The 15,822-nt window shown below is 38.8% G+C and overlaps 1 protein-coding gene across 4 annotated transcripts in view; it reads right to left on the bottom strand.

Annotated features, from left to right (window-relative positions):
• Positions 1-15,822, bottom strand: part of AFG1L (AFG1 like ATPase) — a 183,076-nt gene that overhangs the window by 44,418 nt on the left and 122,836 nt on the right. For all 4 annotated transcript variants that reach the window (XM_072642991.1, XM_072642989.1, XM_072642993.1 and 1 more), the window contains exon 8: positions 6,423-6,505. In XM_072642991.1, coding sequence (XP_072499092.1) covers positions 6,423-6,505 — 83 coding nt within the window. The remainder of the gene's footprint in view (positions 1-6,422; positions 6,506-15,822) is intronic.

Raw genomic sequence — 15,822 nt, 5'->3', positions numbered from 1 at the left:
AGCTCTATCCTTTGGCAACATTTGACTCTTCTGCCTGTTCCCACCTTCTTCCTCCTCCAGTGGCTTTTCCTCAATCCTCATTCTCCTTGATCATTCTGCAGCTGTCTATCATGTTTTCCGCCTTGAGGATGCTCTCTTCTCTCTAGGTCTTTGGGATACCACTCTCTCCGGGTTCTCCCTTTACACATCTGACTGTTCCTCAAGTCTCCTTTGCTGGATCCTCATCCAGATCACACCCTCTTACTGTAGTTGTCCTTCAGGGATCTCTCCTGTATCCTGTTCTCTTCTACACTATTTTTCTTGGTGATCTCATTGGCTCCTAGGGATTTAACTATCATCTCTATGCTGATAATTCTCAAATTTACCTATCCTGCCTCAAACTCTCTGTTAACCTCTAATCTCACACCTCTAATTGCCTTTCAGATATCTAAAACTGGATGCCCAGTGGACACCTTTTTTTTAGCATGTTCATAGATTTGTAAATTTTCCATGAATTTTGAAGTCATGAACAATTTTCTTTATGTGAAATTTTCAGTAATTCAGAATGTTCAATCCAAAGCTTTTGTCTAAATGCAAAAAACCTTTTTGTTTAGTCATTTTTAGTAGTGTCTGACCCTTTGTGACCCTTTTTGGGGTTTTCTTGACAAAGATACTGGAGTGATTTGCCATTTCCTTCTCCAACTCATTTTACAGATGAGGCAATTGAGGCAAACAGAATTAAGTGACTGGCTCAGGGTCACAAAGATAGTAAGTGTCTAAATCCAGATATGAACTCAGGTCTTCCTGATTCCAGGCCCAGCACTCTATCTACTGCACCACCTAGTTCTTCTTGGCATTTCCAGAATGATATTAAAAAATCTTCATTTCAGAGTTCTGAGTTCTTTTCTACTCACTACACACATAATTGTCTCATGATGTAGAGGCAATGATTCCATAAAATATCCTTATTTATCTTATGATAATTAAGAGCACCTCAATCTTGCATGTTCAGTGTTGCTCAAACCAAAGCTATTAGTCACTGGTGGTTAACAAGATCTTGGGCTTTGCTCACATCACGTTATTCAGTGGACACTTGCTATGTTCCATTCAAGTACTTATGGACTTGTAACTACTAGTCAGATACCCAACCGGATGCCCAGATGCTTTCCTTTGGGTCTGATTGTTCCTGAAAGACAATCCTGAAAAATCACTATGAGTTCTTGTCATCATTCCTCCCAAACTGAAGGGCGACCAGTGAAGCCATCAATGAATAAAATAGCTACTGAGTGTTTAGGAGGTGCCTAGATTATGCTAAGTGCTAAGATACACACACAAAAGTACGACAGATATTTGCCCTCACTCAGTTTACAAACTAATAATACTTTTATTTCTTTATTAAGTTGATAAAGCTTACGTATGATTATTTCATTCGGTTTTTCTATTGCCTATGCACTAAGGATTGATAATCTGTCTCAGTGGTGTGCTCCTTCCTTTGAGAAGGAGGGTGTGCCTGTCCCTGAGGGGGGAAGGGGAAGTATAGAAAGTAGGCATTGGGTTGAGTGAACTGGTCAAATATGTGCAAGGTGAGAGTATGAGGGAAGTTGATAATGGAAAGGGAGATATGCAATGGTCTCTAACTCTGGAAGCCAGCAAGCATTTTTGTTAGAAAAAAAGGTAGGTGGACTGACTATGGCAATGGTGCTATGTATGGCACACGTTCAGCATTTTCAACCACTGATGTGAAAAATTTCTGAGCAATCATATCTACACTTCAGATTCTTTCCTTTAAATTTACTACACACATCTACTGAATGAGGAGAGATAACAAATGTAGATGAATGAAATTTCTCATGTTGAGTAGTGCTTGACTTGGTATACAGGACTCCCAGGTATGAAAACTGCCAATGCAAATTAGCACTTTCTCTCTGAGAGCTGTTTGGGCACTGAAGAGGTCAGGTGACTTGCCTAGGGACACCAAGGAATTATGTATCAGTCATGGTGCTGGAATCTGTCTTCCTGGCTTTGTGGGTGGCTCTTGATATTCACCATGACACCATGCCATCTTGACTTTTATAGGTTTCAAACTATTAGAATTTTATAGTCAATCAGATAATATTGTAGTTCTGATCATAAATGATGCCAAATAGGCAGCTTCCAGGAAACCAAAGTCTTTGTGTTTTGGAAGGAGTATAGTTGCAAAACTGAACCTTAAAGGCATGAAAAGAAGGGCAGCCTCAGTAGAATCTGTGGTTTAATTTGTCTCAATACAGTAAACCCGACTGGACCAAGACACAGAATAAGACTGACAGATTGATGGATCTTTCTCAATTCCAAGGAATTTCTAAAATATTAACTTCTGTATTGGTTTTAAATCTGATTGGGATATAGGAGCTCTCATTGTAGCAAGCTTACATGAAGTGCTGGAAAATTTGGGTTGCTAATATATAAAGACATTACAGGTCATGAGTAGATCCCAATTTCCTCACGAAACATTACATAAAACGGTGCAGGACCCTAAAATCTTAAAGACAGGAAGAATGATGGAAATCACTTAGTCCTAACTCTCATTTCAGGCATTTCTTTCTAGGTCAGCATCTTGTCTCTATCTGAAAATCAATACTGAGAAAAAGTTCACCACCTCACAAGGACAGAGGGTTGTTGGGTTTTGTTTTTTTAATATGGATTTCAGTAGCATAAAAAAAATTCCAAAGTGATTCCTTTTCATGGTATATAAGAAACACAGACTTCTAATTGAGTTAGGCTAAAACGCTGATGAAGTTTAGATTTTTAAAACCACAAAAACAGCAGTTTAAAAAAATTATATCTTTCTTGTTCCCAAATAGAGAAGACTTTTTTCTCAACAAACTTTTTAAGAGAAAGCAGGCCCACTTGGGAATAATCACATGATCCCGTCCTTTCACATGGCATTTATTCCTTTTTCCTTATTCCCCTTTCTGTGAGGATAAAAGTCCTATCTTTAATAAGGGTAATGGCTCAATAAAAAGTCCTAGATTACAAGAAAGACCACCTGCTTTAAGATCAACAAACTGGATTTGGATAATAGAATTTAAAGCTGTATGGATGAGAAAACTAAAGACCTGTGAAGAGGAAATTACTTGACCAATGTCACAAAATGAGTGAGAGGCAATCAGGGATGTGAGACCAGGTTTTCTAATTCTAGAAATGGAGCTCTATCCACTACAGCACAAAATGTTACCCACAGAACTAAACACAAAGTGTGCAATTTTTCTAGTTAAGTGGTTCCCTAGGATAAAATACAAATTATTTTATTGGTACTTAAAAGTCCAGTCCCACATGACCAAGTACCTATTGGATATTATGAACTAGATGTTACGAAGGAGTTTCAACTCAACATATACAAAACAGATCTTTTCCCAAAAACTCAGTTTTCTTCTAAACTTCCATATTATAGTTTTAAAAAGTAAATTTTATTGATATATTTTGTTTTTACATAGATTTCCCCTTGTATTCCTCTTATTCCCTCTTTCAGAGAGTGATTCCTTATAATAAAGAATTGTTTAATAATGAAAAAAGAGGAAGAAGAAAAAAAATTCAGCAAAACAGAGCACCAAAAACAAAAACAAAACCCAACCGGGATATTCTATGAAATGCTCCGCACCCGTGAACCTGGCCCTGTGAAAAGGGTCTTCTCATAGCTCTTCTCTGGGGCTAGGCAGGCTAGTGCTTTATAATTTTGCAACATTAAGTTTTGATAGTTTTGTAATTATTCTTTCCACTGTCAAAGTCATTGTGTATATTGTTTCTCTGACAAATTACAGTAGATGAGCATAACAGAATCGTTTTGTGTTGTAAGAAACAACAAATATGATGAATACAGAGCAGCATGGAGAGATCTGGGTGAATTTATGCTCCACTCATTTCCAAGCTGATGAATCTCAAGTCTATTTATCTTCTCTCCTGATCTCCAGGCTTGCCTCTCCAACTACATATTTATTGGTCATCTCAGACTGGATGTTCTGTGGACATATTAAGCTCAACATATCCAAAACAGAACTACATCATCTTTCCCCTCATGCCCTCCTCCTTACAAACTTCCCTTTTATTGCCCAGGGTACCACCATTCTCCCCAAACCTAGGTGTCATCCCTGACTCCTTGCTCTCTCTCACCACTCCCTGCCCAGGTCTCAATAATTTTACCTTCATATACAGCATGTGTCCCCTTCTCTCCTCTAACATGGTGACACCAGCCTGATGCAGGCCATCATCATCTTATGCCTGCACTACTGCAACAGCCTGTCGGTTGGTCTCCCTGCTTCAAGTCTATCCAATCAGCAGTCAAGTTAACCTTCCGCAGATCTGACAATGTCACTCCCCTATTCAATGAACTCAGTGGCTCCCTATCACCTTCAGGATCAAATCCTCTGTTGATGTTAAATGATCTACATGACTTGGCTCCCTCCTACCTCTCCAGTCTTGTTACAAATTCTTCACCCCTCTACCTCCACCTCCCCACCAATGCAGACAGCATCACTGACTCCCCCCCCATTTCTAAGACCAGACATTTTCATCTCCTAACACTGCACATTTTCACTAGCTACACCCCATGCCTGGAGTTGTCTTCTTCCTCATTTCCTTTTCTTGTGGGACACCACCTTTAGAAGATATGACCTGGATCAAGGTCTAGCAAAGGATACTGAGGAGTGGTCAGATGGGAAGGAGAACCAGGAAAAAACATTTATTAAGCAATTACTATGTGCAAATCCTTGTACTAACTGCTGGGTATATAAACAGCCCCTGATCTCAAGGAGTTCACATTCTGATGTGGGAGCAATATGTAAAGAAAGTTTCAATTACATGCCAAATAGAAAGGCCCAGTGATTCTTAGGGTATAGAGGCAAGAAGATGTTAATACTTCTTTAGTTTTATTTCCATGAATAAAATCATATTTGTTTCTAACATATATTCTAATATATTCTATTATTCTATATAGAATATTCTATATTCTAATAATCTAATAATAGAACAACAATTTGTTTAGCATGGGATGCTGACCCCTTCTATAGTGCAAAGACTTCAGTGGTGAGACTTTTTTCTGGGTCTTCACTAAGTGTGGCTATTGAGGAGGAGGCAGAGGCTGCAGAACCTGTACAAACAGCTGCCAGGTCCTATCTGCACAGGGCTGCTTCCCTGGGAGGGGGCACAGTTAACTTCCCCAGCTCCTGGACTTACCAATGAGAAGTTGGTGGCAAGGATAATGGCCCCTTCTCCACAGGGACTGCTTTCCCTCAAATTATGGCTGCACTGGCCAGACTATACTGGCTTGGTGGGGACTGAAGTACTGCTGTTCCAAGGGCTCTTGGGTTCAGGGTCTTAGGCTGTTCCACTGGGGTATGAGGTAAAGCAGTGACTATACCTGTATATTTTATACATGTATACCTGTATAATATACCTATATATTTTCCTCCTGGTAGGATTCAGGACATTGAGGTCAGAGATTATTTCATTTTAGTCTTTATAGCCCCAATTTCTAGCATATAGTAGTTGCTTAATAAATGTTTACTGACTTGAAATTGAAATATGTTGCTTGAAAAAAGTAATGTACTTTTTACAAGGGTTAACAGAAATGACCATTTCATAATTTGTCATATGGATACAATCATCAAAATGTCAATGATTACAAAACACTCTCTGTCTAAGTCATAATGACTTCTTAGACAGTGAGGAAGATAGCAACATTTCTTTAGCACTCACGATGTGCTGAGCAGTACAGTAAGTACTAAAATTGTGACCTGAGTTCATATAGTTTTTTTCATGTTTTTAAGTTTCTTACAAATGACACTTTTAGGAAGTGTCGCTTATTTGTTGAAGGTTTTATGCCATTAGTTTCTTGCTGAACTTGTCTGTAATCACAAATTATTCCTACCCAGGAATGAGAGTGTTTTTATCAGACAAAATATCACCAGTTGTACTTGTGAATGTATTCTGTATCCGTTCATTCTTCTCGAAGGAGAATAAATGAAGAAATAAATTAAAAATGGTAAATACAAACAGATCATCTGTCAAAATAAAACAGGTTTTTTTGAAACTGCACACAGAAACACACAACACTAAATGAACACTTGTCAGAGTATTTCTGCAAATAATTACTTTAATACAATAAGGATATTCTTCTATTAACACAATCTCTTATGAGAGGATACTCATTACTTTCTAACCATCTGTCACCACACCTCCCCAAAAAACTAATTAGGTTTAATTTGATGATACATTACAAATGATTCAAATGTGTATGATGGAGAAAAACAGTTTAATAAAGTTATCATTGATGCTTAAGAAGGCTCACAGAACAAAGTAAGAAAGAAATGATCTTTCACATTCTAATAATTGCCTGTGTAGTTTTCTATGTTCTCTTGATGAGTTATTGGATATTAAATATGAGGGGAGGGGAGACCCCAACTCACAGGTAGTAGAGTTTTCCAGCTCCAGGAAGTTCTCTTTTTCGATAATCTATTCCAGAATCCAATTGAACTGTGTTGCAATATTCCTAAAAAACAAATGAAGTCACTTGGTTAAAACAAGCTCTTAATAAGAGCAATAATGTTTTCTTTTTTGGGTGTATAAGCTTGCCTCTCATGAGAAAATAACCTAAGGTTACAAGCAGAAAACAAAAGAAAGTCATTAAAACACATGAAACTGAAGCAGCAGCCACTATCATAATGGTAACTGAAAAGTTAAGGACTGATTCACAAAACAGTAGAAAAAAACCTGTTCTGAGTATTCATTATCTCAGCTACATTATCAATTAAGTAGGTTTTGTGGATAGTCTGGAAGTCTAGTGATCTTTGTCTATGGGAAAATGCATTTCATGTTAGAAGGAAAGGCCGAAGAGGATCACTGGAATGCAATCTCACCTTCCTGCTAAAGACATAGAGGGGACAAAAAGAGGCATAGGCCAAAGAAAATTATAAACTTTTAGGCCTAGAAGGAACCTTAAAGATCATCCAGTCCAATCAACAGAAGCATAGAGAGATTAAGCAACTTGCCTAAGATGATGGTGAAAATAATAATACCAGACATTTATATCACATGTATTGCCTTCCTCCATTAGAATGTGTAAACTCCTTGTAAGGATTGTCTGGCTTGCTTGTATTTCATAGATTTCCCAGTACTTAGCACAATGCCTGGCACACAATAAGCACTTAATAAATGGTTTCCCTATTTATCTATCTACAAAGCACTTCACATGCACAATCTTGACTTTGTCATAGAGATGTTAAGTGGTGGTAACTGGATTTAAAGCCAGGTTTTTTGACTCCAAATCTGGAGTGTGTGGGGGAAAGGTGTCAAATTCAGTGCTCCAGGGAACAAAGTAGGGACTAAGTTTACATCTAACACCTTCTCTCCTAGATGTCCTAAAACCTCAGTAATATAAATCCTTTCTCCAGGTCATCCTCCCAGATACAGGTACCTGGAGAATCCTCTTATCACTAAAAATCTGTCTCTCCCCTTGACTTTTTGCCCTTTGCCCATTTCTTCCTCTCAGCAGCCTGGACCTCAGGGGATGCTGTGCTATGCCTGTGGCCACAGATGCACGGCACTGGTGCACAAGGTGGACGAGCCCCATGTAGGGTGGTTGTTTCATTTGTTTGATGTTTTTACATCAAGGGGTATGGGCTACATTGGTTTTTGTCTTTCATCTTTGAAGTGGACCAAAATGATATCACCATGATAAAGTGAAATTTCAGTGTCTCCAACTGTGGCTGATCAGACCAATATGAGCTCAAAATGCTCTATCTACCACAGGTTGGGCACAGATAGTCTATGTGAATATTTGGGGTGGATATCCCAAATTTGAGCATCCTGTGTTTGCTTTATACTATCTCAATTCTGCTTTGCTCAAAGAGCACAGCATCCTTTCTGATGTGGGCATGCCATGTTGAGCAGTCCTTTGCCAGTGTCTCCCATGTTGCACAGTCAAATCCAAAGTTCTTGAGAGAGACCTTGAGAGTGTCCTTGTATCGTTTCTTCTGGCCACCATGTGATCGCCTGCCCCATGAGAGTTCTCCGTAAAATAGTCTTTTTGGCAAGTGTACATTTGGCATTAGAACAACGTGGCCAGCCCATTGGAGTTGTGCTCTCTGAAGCATAGTTTGAATATTTGGCAGTTCAGTTTGAGCAAGGACTTCAGCATCTGGTACCTTATCTTGCCAGGTGATCCTCAGAATCTTCCTAAGATAGTTCAAATGGAAACGATTCAGTTTCCTGGCATGATGCTGGTAGGCTATCCATGTTTCATAAACATATAACAATGAGGTCAGCACAACGGCTCTGTAGACCTTCAGTTTGGTAGTCAGACTAATCTGACTTCTCTCCCAAACTTTTCTTCTGAGCCTCCCAAACAATGAGCTAGCTCTGGCAATGAGTGCATCAACCTCACTGTCAATGTATACATCCCTGGAAAGTACACTACCAAGCTAAGTGAACTTATCCACAGCATTCAAAACTTCTCCATTTGTTGTGACTGATGGTTCCACCTATGGACAGTGTAGTAGGGGCTGATGGAGCACCTATGTTTTCTTGGTGTTAATTATTAGGCCAAAATTAGCACAGGCAGCAGAGAATTGATCCATACTTTGTTGCATCTCAGCTTTTGCATCTGCAAACAGAAAATCATGCACCAACACCCCCTCCACTTTGGTCTTGGCTTGTAGCCTTTTCAAATTGAAGAACTTACCATCAGTATATGGTAATTAACCTTGATGCCATGTTCATCCTCATTGAAAGCATTTATCAACATGGCTGAAAACATCATGCTAAAAAGCATGGCAGCAAGCACACAGCCCTGTTTCACTCCACTGGTGACTGTGAAGGCACGAGAGCTTTGTCCATTATCCAGCACCCAGGCAAACATACCATCATGAAATTGACATACAATATTGATGAACTTCTCCACGCAACCAAATTTTGACATAATTTTCCATAAGCCCTCACAACTAACAGTGTCAAAGGCATTGGTCAGATCTATAAATGTTGTGTTCAGACCTCTGTTCTGCTCCTGGCATTTCTGCTGGAGTTGTCGGGCTACATTACTTTACTATGTAAATGAACTTGTGATCTCACTCATATAGGTATTCTCTCCATTGAGACTGCAACACAGTGACATCCTCTAGTCCTTGTTCATTTGCTCCTGCAGATCTTCCACCACGGTTCTCCTCAGCATAGTAGAGGTGCTCCTCTAAGCCTTCAATTTTAGGTACTAGGGCAGTACTTGGGTTGTTCATCTGGTATCCTTTGCTTTCACTGTGTGCCTGGTCTTCCTTTTCTAATCATATGTAGCCTTGATAAATACTAGAGAAGGTACAAAGTATAGTGAAGGGAAACTGAATGTATATAATTTATTTTTGTGTACCTAATTTTTTAAAAACCCTATAAATTAATTTTTATGTAATTTACTCACTGCCACCATTTAACAAAAACTTTTCTTCCTTTTCTCTTTTGCTGTTAACAAAAATGAGGCCAATGAAAGTTATATAAGCATCTACTTTTTTTTTTTCTGAGTAACTAACTTATCTATCGTCAGAGTGATTAAACTCTACAAAATGATTGCATTCTTACATTCACTAATCACCACCAAGGAATGCCTAATCAGCCACAAAGGAACTTTTAACTACAGCCCTTAGATGCTAGTTCTTAATTGTCACAACCATAATACTCACTCCACGTTTCTATATTTTTTGGAGCTATGATCCACAAATGTTCAGATATTATCCATTTGGTTTAGTCTTCTCAACATGAACACCCCTCCCCCTTTAATTCTCAGGGATATTTATAAAGACCTGTGACCTTTTATCTCATACAATTTCAAATGCATAAAATTAATCAGCAACCAAACTGAATTTATTTTTGAACTAGTTTGTATATTTATGTATACAAAGGACAAATACAATTACACAATCTGAAAATGTAATTAGGGAAGTTGGGGATGGGAAGGGAGAACAGGTTAATATATACTCTCATGGGTATATAAGTAGAAGAAAGGCCTTTGACTTTGGAAAGCACAAGTGTAAGGTTTAAGGATAAATCCATCATCTAAAATACTTTTAAAGTTTCATTTTCAATGTGATCTAACAGGTATATTCTAGTTCAAAATCACATTAGAAACAACCACTTCATGAATATAATTTTATCCAACTTTAATAATTTGACTATCTATTCACAGAACATTAAAGAATACAGTGAATATTGTTGGTTGGTTGTTGTCCTTCATCTTTGAAGAGGACCAAAATGACATCACCATTGTAAAGTGAAATTTCAGGGTGTCCAACTGTGGCTGATCAGACCAATATGAGCTTGGAATGCTCTACCACAGATTGGGCACAGAGAGTCTGTGTGAATATTTGGGGTGGATATCCCAAATTTTCACATCCTGCATTTACTTTGTGCTGTCTCAATTCTGCTTTGCTCAAAGAGCATAGCACCTTTTCTTATATGGGCATGCCATGCTGAGTGGTCCTGTGCCAGTGTCTCCCATGTTCCACAGTCAAATCCAAAGTTCTTGAAAGAACTCTCAGTGAATATTGTAGAGAAGTACAAAAGAAAACTACATACTAGTCCTTGCAGGACAGGCTTAAATCAAAACTTTATTAACTTTTAAATTCATATTATTACACATTCACTGAAAACATACCCTCCACTACTATGCTCTTTGTTAAACAAGAATTCTTTTCTTTTTCTTTTTTAAAGTCAGGTGTCTTGTTCCTGGTCACAAAGATAGTAAGTAGAAAAGACAGGATTTGAACTCAATTCTTGTCTTCAAATCCAGCAAATTTTCTACCTGATTAGGCTGAAATGAATGGAATTCATTCTGGAATCCTTAATTTCAGAAATCTCTCTACATTCTCTCTCAATATCATCCATTCCCATAGACAGTAAGATCACAGAGCTTGATTATCTTAGACTGATCCTCTTAGATAAAGATAAGAAATCTGAGGTCAACGGAGACCGACTGACTTGTCCAAGGTTACCAAGGTTGCAAATACCACAGCTCTTATCCCTAGCTTTCATCAAAATTTCCCTCAAACACCACCTTTCACAAGGCTTTTCCTGATGGGTTAAATGATCATTTCTATGAAATAGATGCTATATATCAATCCCTTGGCTCTCTCCTGAGCTGTGGCACTGCATCACCAACCAGACATCTCCAGACGAGATGTCCAAACTCAACATGTCCAGAACAGAACACCTCATCTTCTCTCCAAAACCTATTCTGTTCCTGTCCAAATGACTTCTGTATGTATTTTTGATGTAGTACTTATATGCCTGTATAGATGCTGTCATGTCTCCTGCCATGCTCCCATATGATGTAAGCTCCTGGAGGAAAGGGACTGCTTCTTTTTGTCTCTATATCCCCAGAACCCAGTACAGAGTTCGGCACATAGTAGGCTCTTTGTAAGTACTTTTGATTGAATCCACGTGTTATTAATAGAATGGTCAGCAAGCAAAGCGTACATCAGAATCTTCACTATCACATAAACATTCTCACAGGAACTTAGTATATCTTTATCCTATATGTAGCTCACAAAGTTATTATGATGTTCAATGTAAATGTACATTGAGTTCTATGCAAATTGTCAAGTGGTACACAGGAATCAGTAGCAAGGCATAGTGGAAAGGATGCTGGCCTTGGAGTCCAAAGACCTCAGTATGAATCCTCACCCTGCACTTTTTCTCTCTCTGGCTCAGTTTTCTCCTCTTTGGAATGGAGCAAATGGTATGTGAAATATCTGCTTCACAGTGCTGTTTAATGTATGTAAAGTATTTTGTAAAACTTCAAGTGCTACATATAGATTCCTCTAACTGGGTTACCATCATACCTTACCTTGGGGAATTCTTTGCTGTTACCTCTAAGAAGGAATTCAGAAGAGGGCAAGTTTCTCTTACAAAGACTGCATCCCTGCTTTTTTCTCTATCTGCTTTTTTCTCTATCTTCTTTTCTCCGTGGATATCATATCCTTGCCCTGTCCTACATTGGGTGATAGAATGCATTTCAGGCATGGCAGACTCCAAGGAAAAGCAGGGAGGTAGGAGAGATGTTTGAGGGAAAGAAAATGGGCTACTTTGGCTCAAATGTAGAGTATAAGAAGGTCCCGGGCAACAAGCCTGGAAAAGTAGGGAGAGCCATATTGTGAATGGCTTTAAATGCCATATAGAGGAGTTTGTATTGTGTCCTAGAAATAAATGGAAACCACTGGAGTTTTCTAAACAAGTGAATAGCATGGCTGGACCCATGCTTTATGAATATCAATATGGCAGCTATGTAGAAAATGAATGGGAAAGGAGAGAAGCTTGATACAGGGGAAACCAATTAGGAGATTATTGCAATATTCCAGGAGAGAAGTGATGAGGACATTAGGAACTAAGGGAACAAAGCTAGGCTTTTCAATAAAGGAAGATGGCCATGTAAGTGGAAAGGAGAAATATAAGTGAAGAAGTGGAGGTAGAATCGATGAGACTTTTCAATTGACTATTTGGAAGGTAAGGGAGACAAAAGAATTGTGAGTGCCTCTTAGACTGCCACTTTGGGAGACTGGAAGTATAATGGTGCCCTTAACAAAAATAAAAAAGTTCAGAAGGGGCAGGGGAATTAAAGAGGGAAGGGTGGGAAATACAATGAGGGTTTTTTTTTTTTAATGTCTTGTATTTGAGACACCTATAGAACATTCAGCTAAAAATGTCCAATAGGCAGTTGATTATATAAGACTGGAGCTCGGAGAAAAACTAGGCTTATATATAGAGATCTGGAAGTTGTCTGCCCAAGATGACAGTTAAACTAATAAGAGCTAATAAAAAAAATCACCAACAGAGTAAAGAGACAGAAGAGGGGCCCAGTCAAGGTTCTGGGGCACATCTATAGTTATGGGATAGAATATGAATGATGACCTGAAAAAAGAGAATGAGAAGAAATGGCTGATGGGGTCAAAACAGAACCAAGACAGAATGTCTGGCACACAGTATGCATTTAATAAATGCTTGTTGACAGTGTGATGATAACCCTATCCAAGAAGAGGGGCTGGTAAAAAGTGGCCAATGGTACAAGAGGCTAAAAAGGAAGATAGCCGAGAAAAGGCAGTTAGAGTCAGCAATTAAGAGAGCCACTTGGAGAGAGCAGATTCAGCTGAGGGATGAAGGCAGAAGTAAGATTAAGAAGGATTGTGAAATTCATGAGAGGAGGAATGTGATGACACATCTGAAAAGAAGCAGATAGAGAAGATGGATAATCATAGCTCGGGGGAGTGGCAGACAGGTGAGGCTTTCTTAACAACTGGAGGAGACCTGGGTGTTTGGAGGCAGCAGGGGAAGAGCCAGTACAGAGAGAGAGACGGAAAATTAGAAGTGGATGGGGACAACTGTAGGGGTGAGTCGCTTGAGGATACAGGAGTTGTCTCTGGGGAAGAGAAGGGCCTGGGGCTTGTAAGTCATTGATCTTTCTCAATGGTTCCCTGAGTGTATTCCTAGGCTCAGTTGAATTCTTTCTTTCAACCTCCTCTGTGCTCGGGCTTGGTCCTAAGTTTATCCTCAGGTTGAAATTTCTCACAGCCACATGCCTCTTTGTGCAGCAGTTTCATTCATTCATTCATTTATTTATTGTGCACTCATTTTATTTATTTATTTAATTTTGTTATTATTGTTATTATTTTATTTATTTATTTAATTTGTGCAAATTTTTTTCCTACTAGCACTATGAACTCAGCTCCTTACTCAGTTTCTCCAAGCAAAGTGTCTTCCATTTTACTGGCACGTGAAGGTTATATTTTCTTTTTCATTCGGTTTTTATACAAAGTTGTCAACCTACATTTTGGAACCTCTTTAACTTCCTGTTTATTCCTGACTTGATATCTCAGTCTCACCAGCCCACGTGGCTTCAGCCATGAGCCAACCGCCATAATGGATCACCAATATCCCACTCTCAGAGCAATGTTTACCCCTTCCCCCTTTTACTTCTAGAGCACTGCTCTTCCTAGGCTGCATTTATGCAAATAATTAGCACACCTGCTTTTTAACCATAGTTAAGTTACTTGACGTTAGCCAGAATGAAAGCTGTCAAGTCCAGAACGGAACTCCCTAGAATGTCTCCTATATGTCATTAAGATATTTGGTTGTTGTTCAGTAGTTTTCAGTTGTGTCTGACTCTCTATGTCCCCATTTGGGGTTTTCAAAGACATTGGAGTGGTTTGCTACTTCCTTCTCCAGCTTATTTTACAGATGAGGAAACTGAGGTAAACAGGGTTAAATGACTTGCCCAGGGTCACACAACTAGTAAGTGTGTGAGGCCAGATTTGAACTGAGGAAGGTGAGTCTTCCTGACTCTAGGCCCAGCATTTTATCTACTGTGCCACCTAGCTACCATTAAGAAATAGCCAGCCATTAATGAAAATTAACATCATCTTAGAAACTATAATATTTCATGAAAGTATATTAAAATTAATACCTTACATTTCTACAGTATTTAAAGGATTATAAAAGATTGTTTAAAAACCCCTTTCCTCACAGCAACCCTATAAAACAGGAAGTACAAATATTCTAATTTACATTTACCCTACAAAGAAACCAAGTCTTAAGGAATTTAAACTGACTTGCCCAGGGCTGCCGAGCTCACAAGGGTTAGAGCCACAATTCAAATCCAGTTCAACATCAGTGCTCTTCCCTATGCTACACTGCTCTAGTATCAATAGAAGTGTGGAGGTCTTCTTGGAGTCTTGAGAAAAGAAAGCTGGAGCGTAAGGATTTGTCGGTGTTTCTCTTTCACTGTCCAAGGAAGTGGGTGCTCTGACTAACGGACACAAATATTCTGGGCTCTGTGGCAGGTAAATTAAAAAGAAAAAAGAAAACAAAAATGAAATGAAGAAAGCTAGTTCACTAGGCTATCAAAACTGTAAGAAAACTTCCATTACCATTTCCCTTACAGTTCTAAACCTCCTTTACTCAAATTCAAGGTTTATTAAATAACTTTCGGATTCCTGATTAGACCACTCAGGTAACCCTGACGCTGGGAAGGAGATGCCTTAGCAGACTCTGGTTTGTGCTGCAGATAAACCTACCGATATAAATTAAGTTCATATTCTGATTTATAAATCGTAGACAAGTCATGAATTGAAATCAATTCCTCCGAACCAGATTACTCCTGGGTCATCAGAATTTCATAAGGTGGAGGTACGAGGAAATTATGATCACTCTTCTGTTCAGCTGAAGAAAGATTCATGAAGGTGGACAGGTAACAAGAGTTGCTTAAGTGATAACAACAGCTTACATCCAGCTCTAAGAACAGGGCCTGGCACACAGAAGATGCTTAATAAATGCTTGACTTGACATGTATGTTGTGCTTTATGTTTACCAAGTATCTTGCATATATTTTCTAATCTGATGCTCACAACTATCCTGTGAGGTAGGTAGGAAAAGTATTATCATCATTCTGCATGTAATAAAGAAACAAGTGGAGAGGAACTTGTTAAGTAACTTGACTGTGGTTACACTGAAGGTAGGATGAGACAGGATTTAAACATAGGTCTCTTCTAGAACCCCAAATCAAATCTCTTTCTACTTATAATGTTTGCTTCTGATGAAGAAAGAAGATGTTGGCAAGTTGGGGCAATAAAGGATGTCCCAGGCACAGGACAGGTTTGGAAGAAATATTGGAGGTGGTATTAGGACTACCTGACAAGGTCAGAGATTTATTTTCTGGAAAAACCAAAGGGAAGACCAATGGGGCAGGAGAATACAAGGAAAACAAGGTAATTCCAGATGACATAGGGGAGGTCTTCAATGTTTTATATTCCTCATGGTGGCTAGATAACATTAGAGTTT

The sequence above is a fragment of the Notamacropus eugenii genome, chromosome 2 (assembly GCF_028372415.1).
Source record: "Notamacropus eugenii isolate mMacEug1 chromosome 2, mMacEug1.pri_v2, whole genome shotgun sequence".
NCBI classification, from domain to species: Eukaryota; Metazoa; Chordata; class Mammalia; order Diprotodontia; family Macropodidae; genus Notamacropus; species Notamacropus eugenii.
The sequence above is the reverse complement of the archived record's forward strand: the minus strand, read 5'-3'. Positions and strand labels throughout refer to the sequence as shown.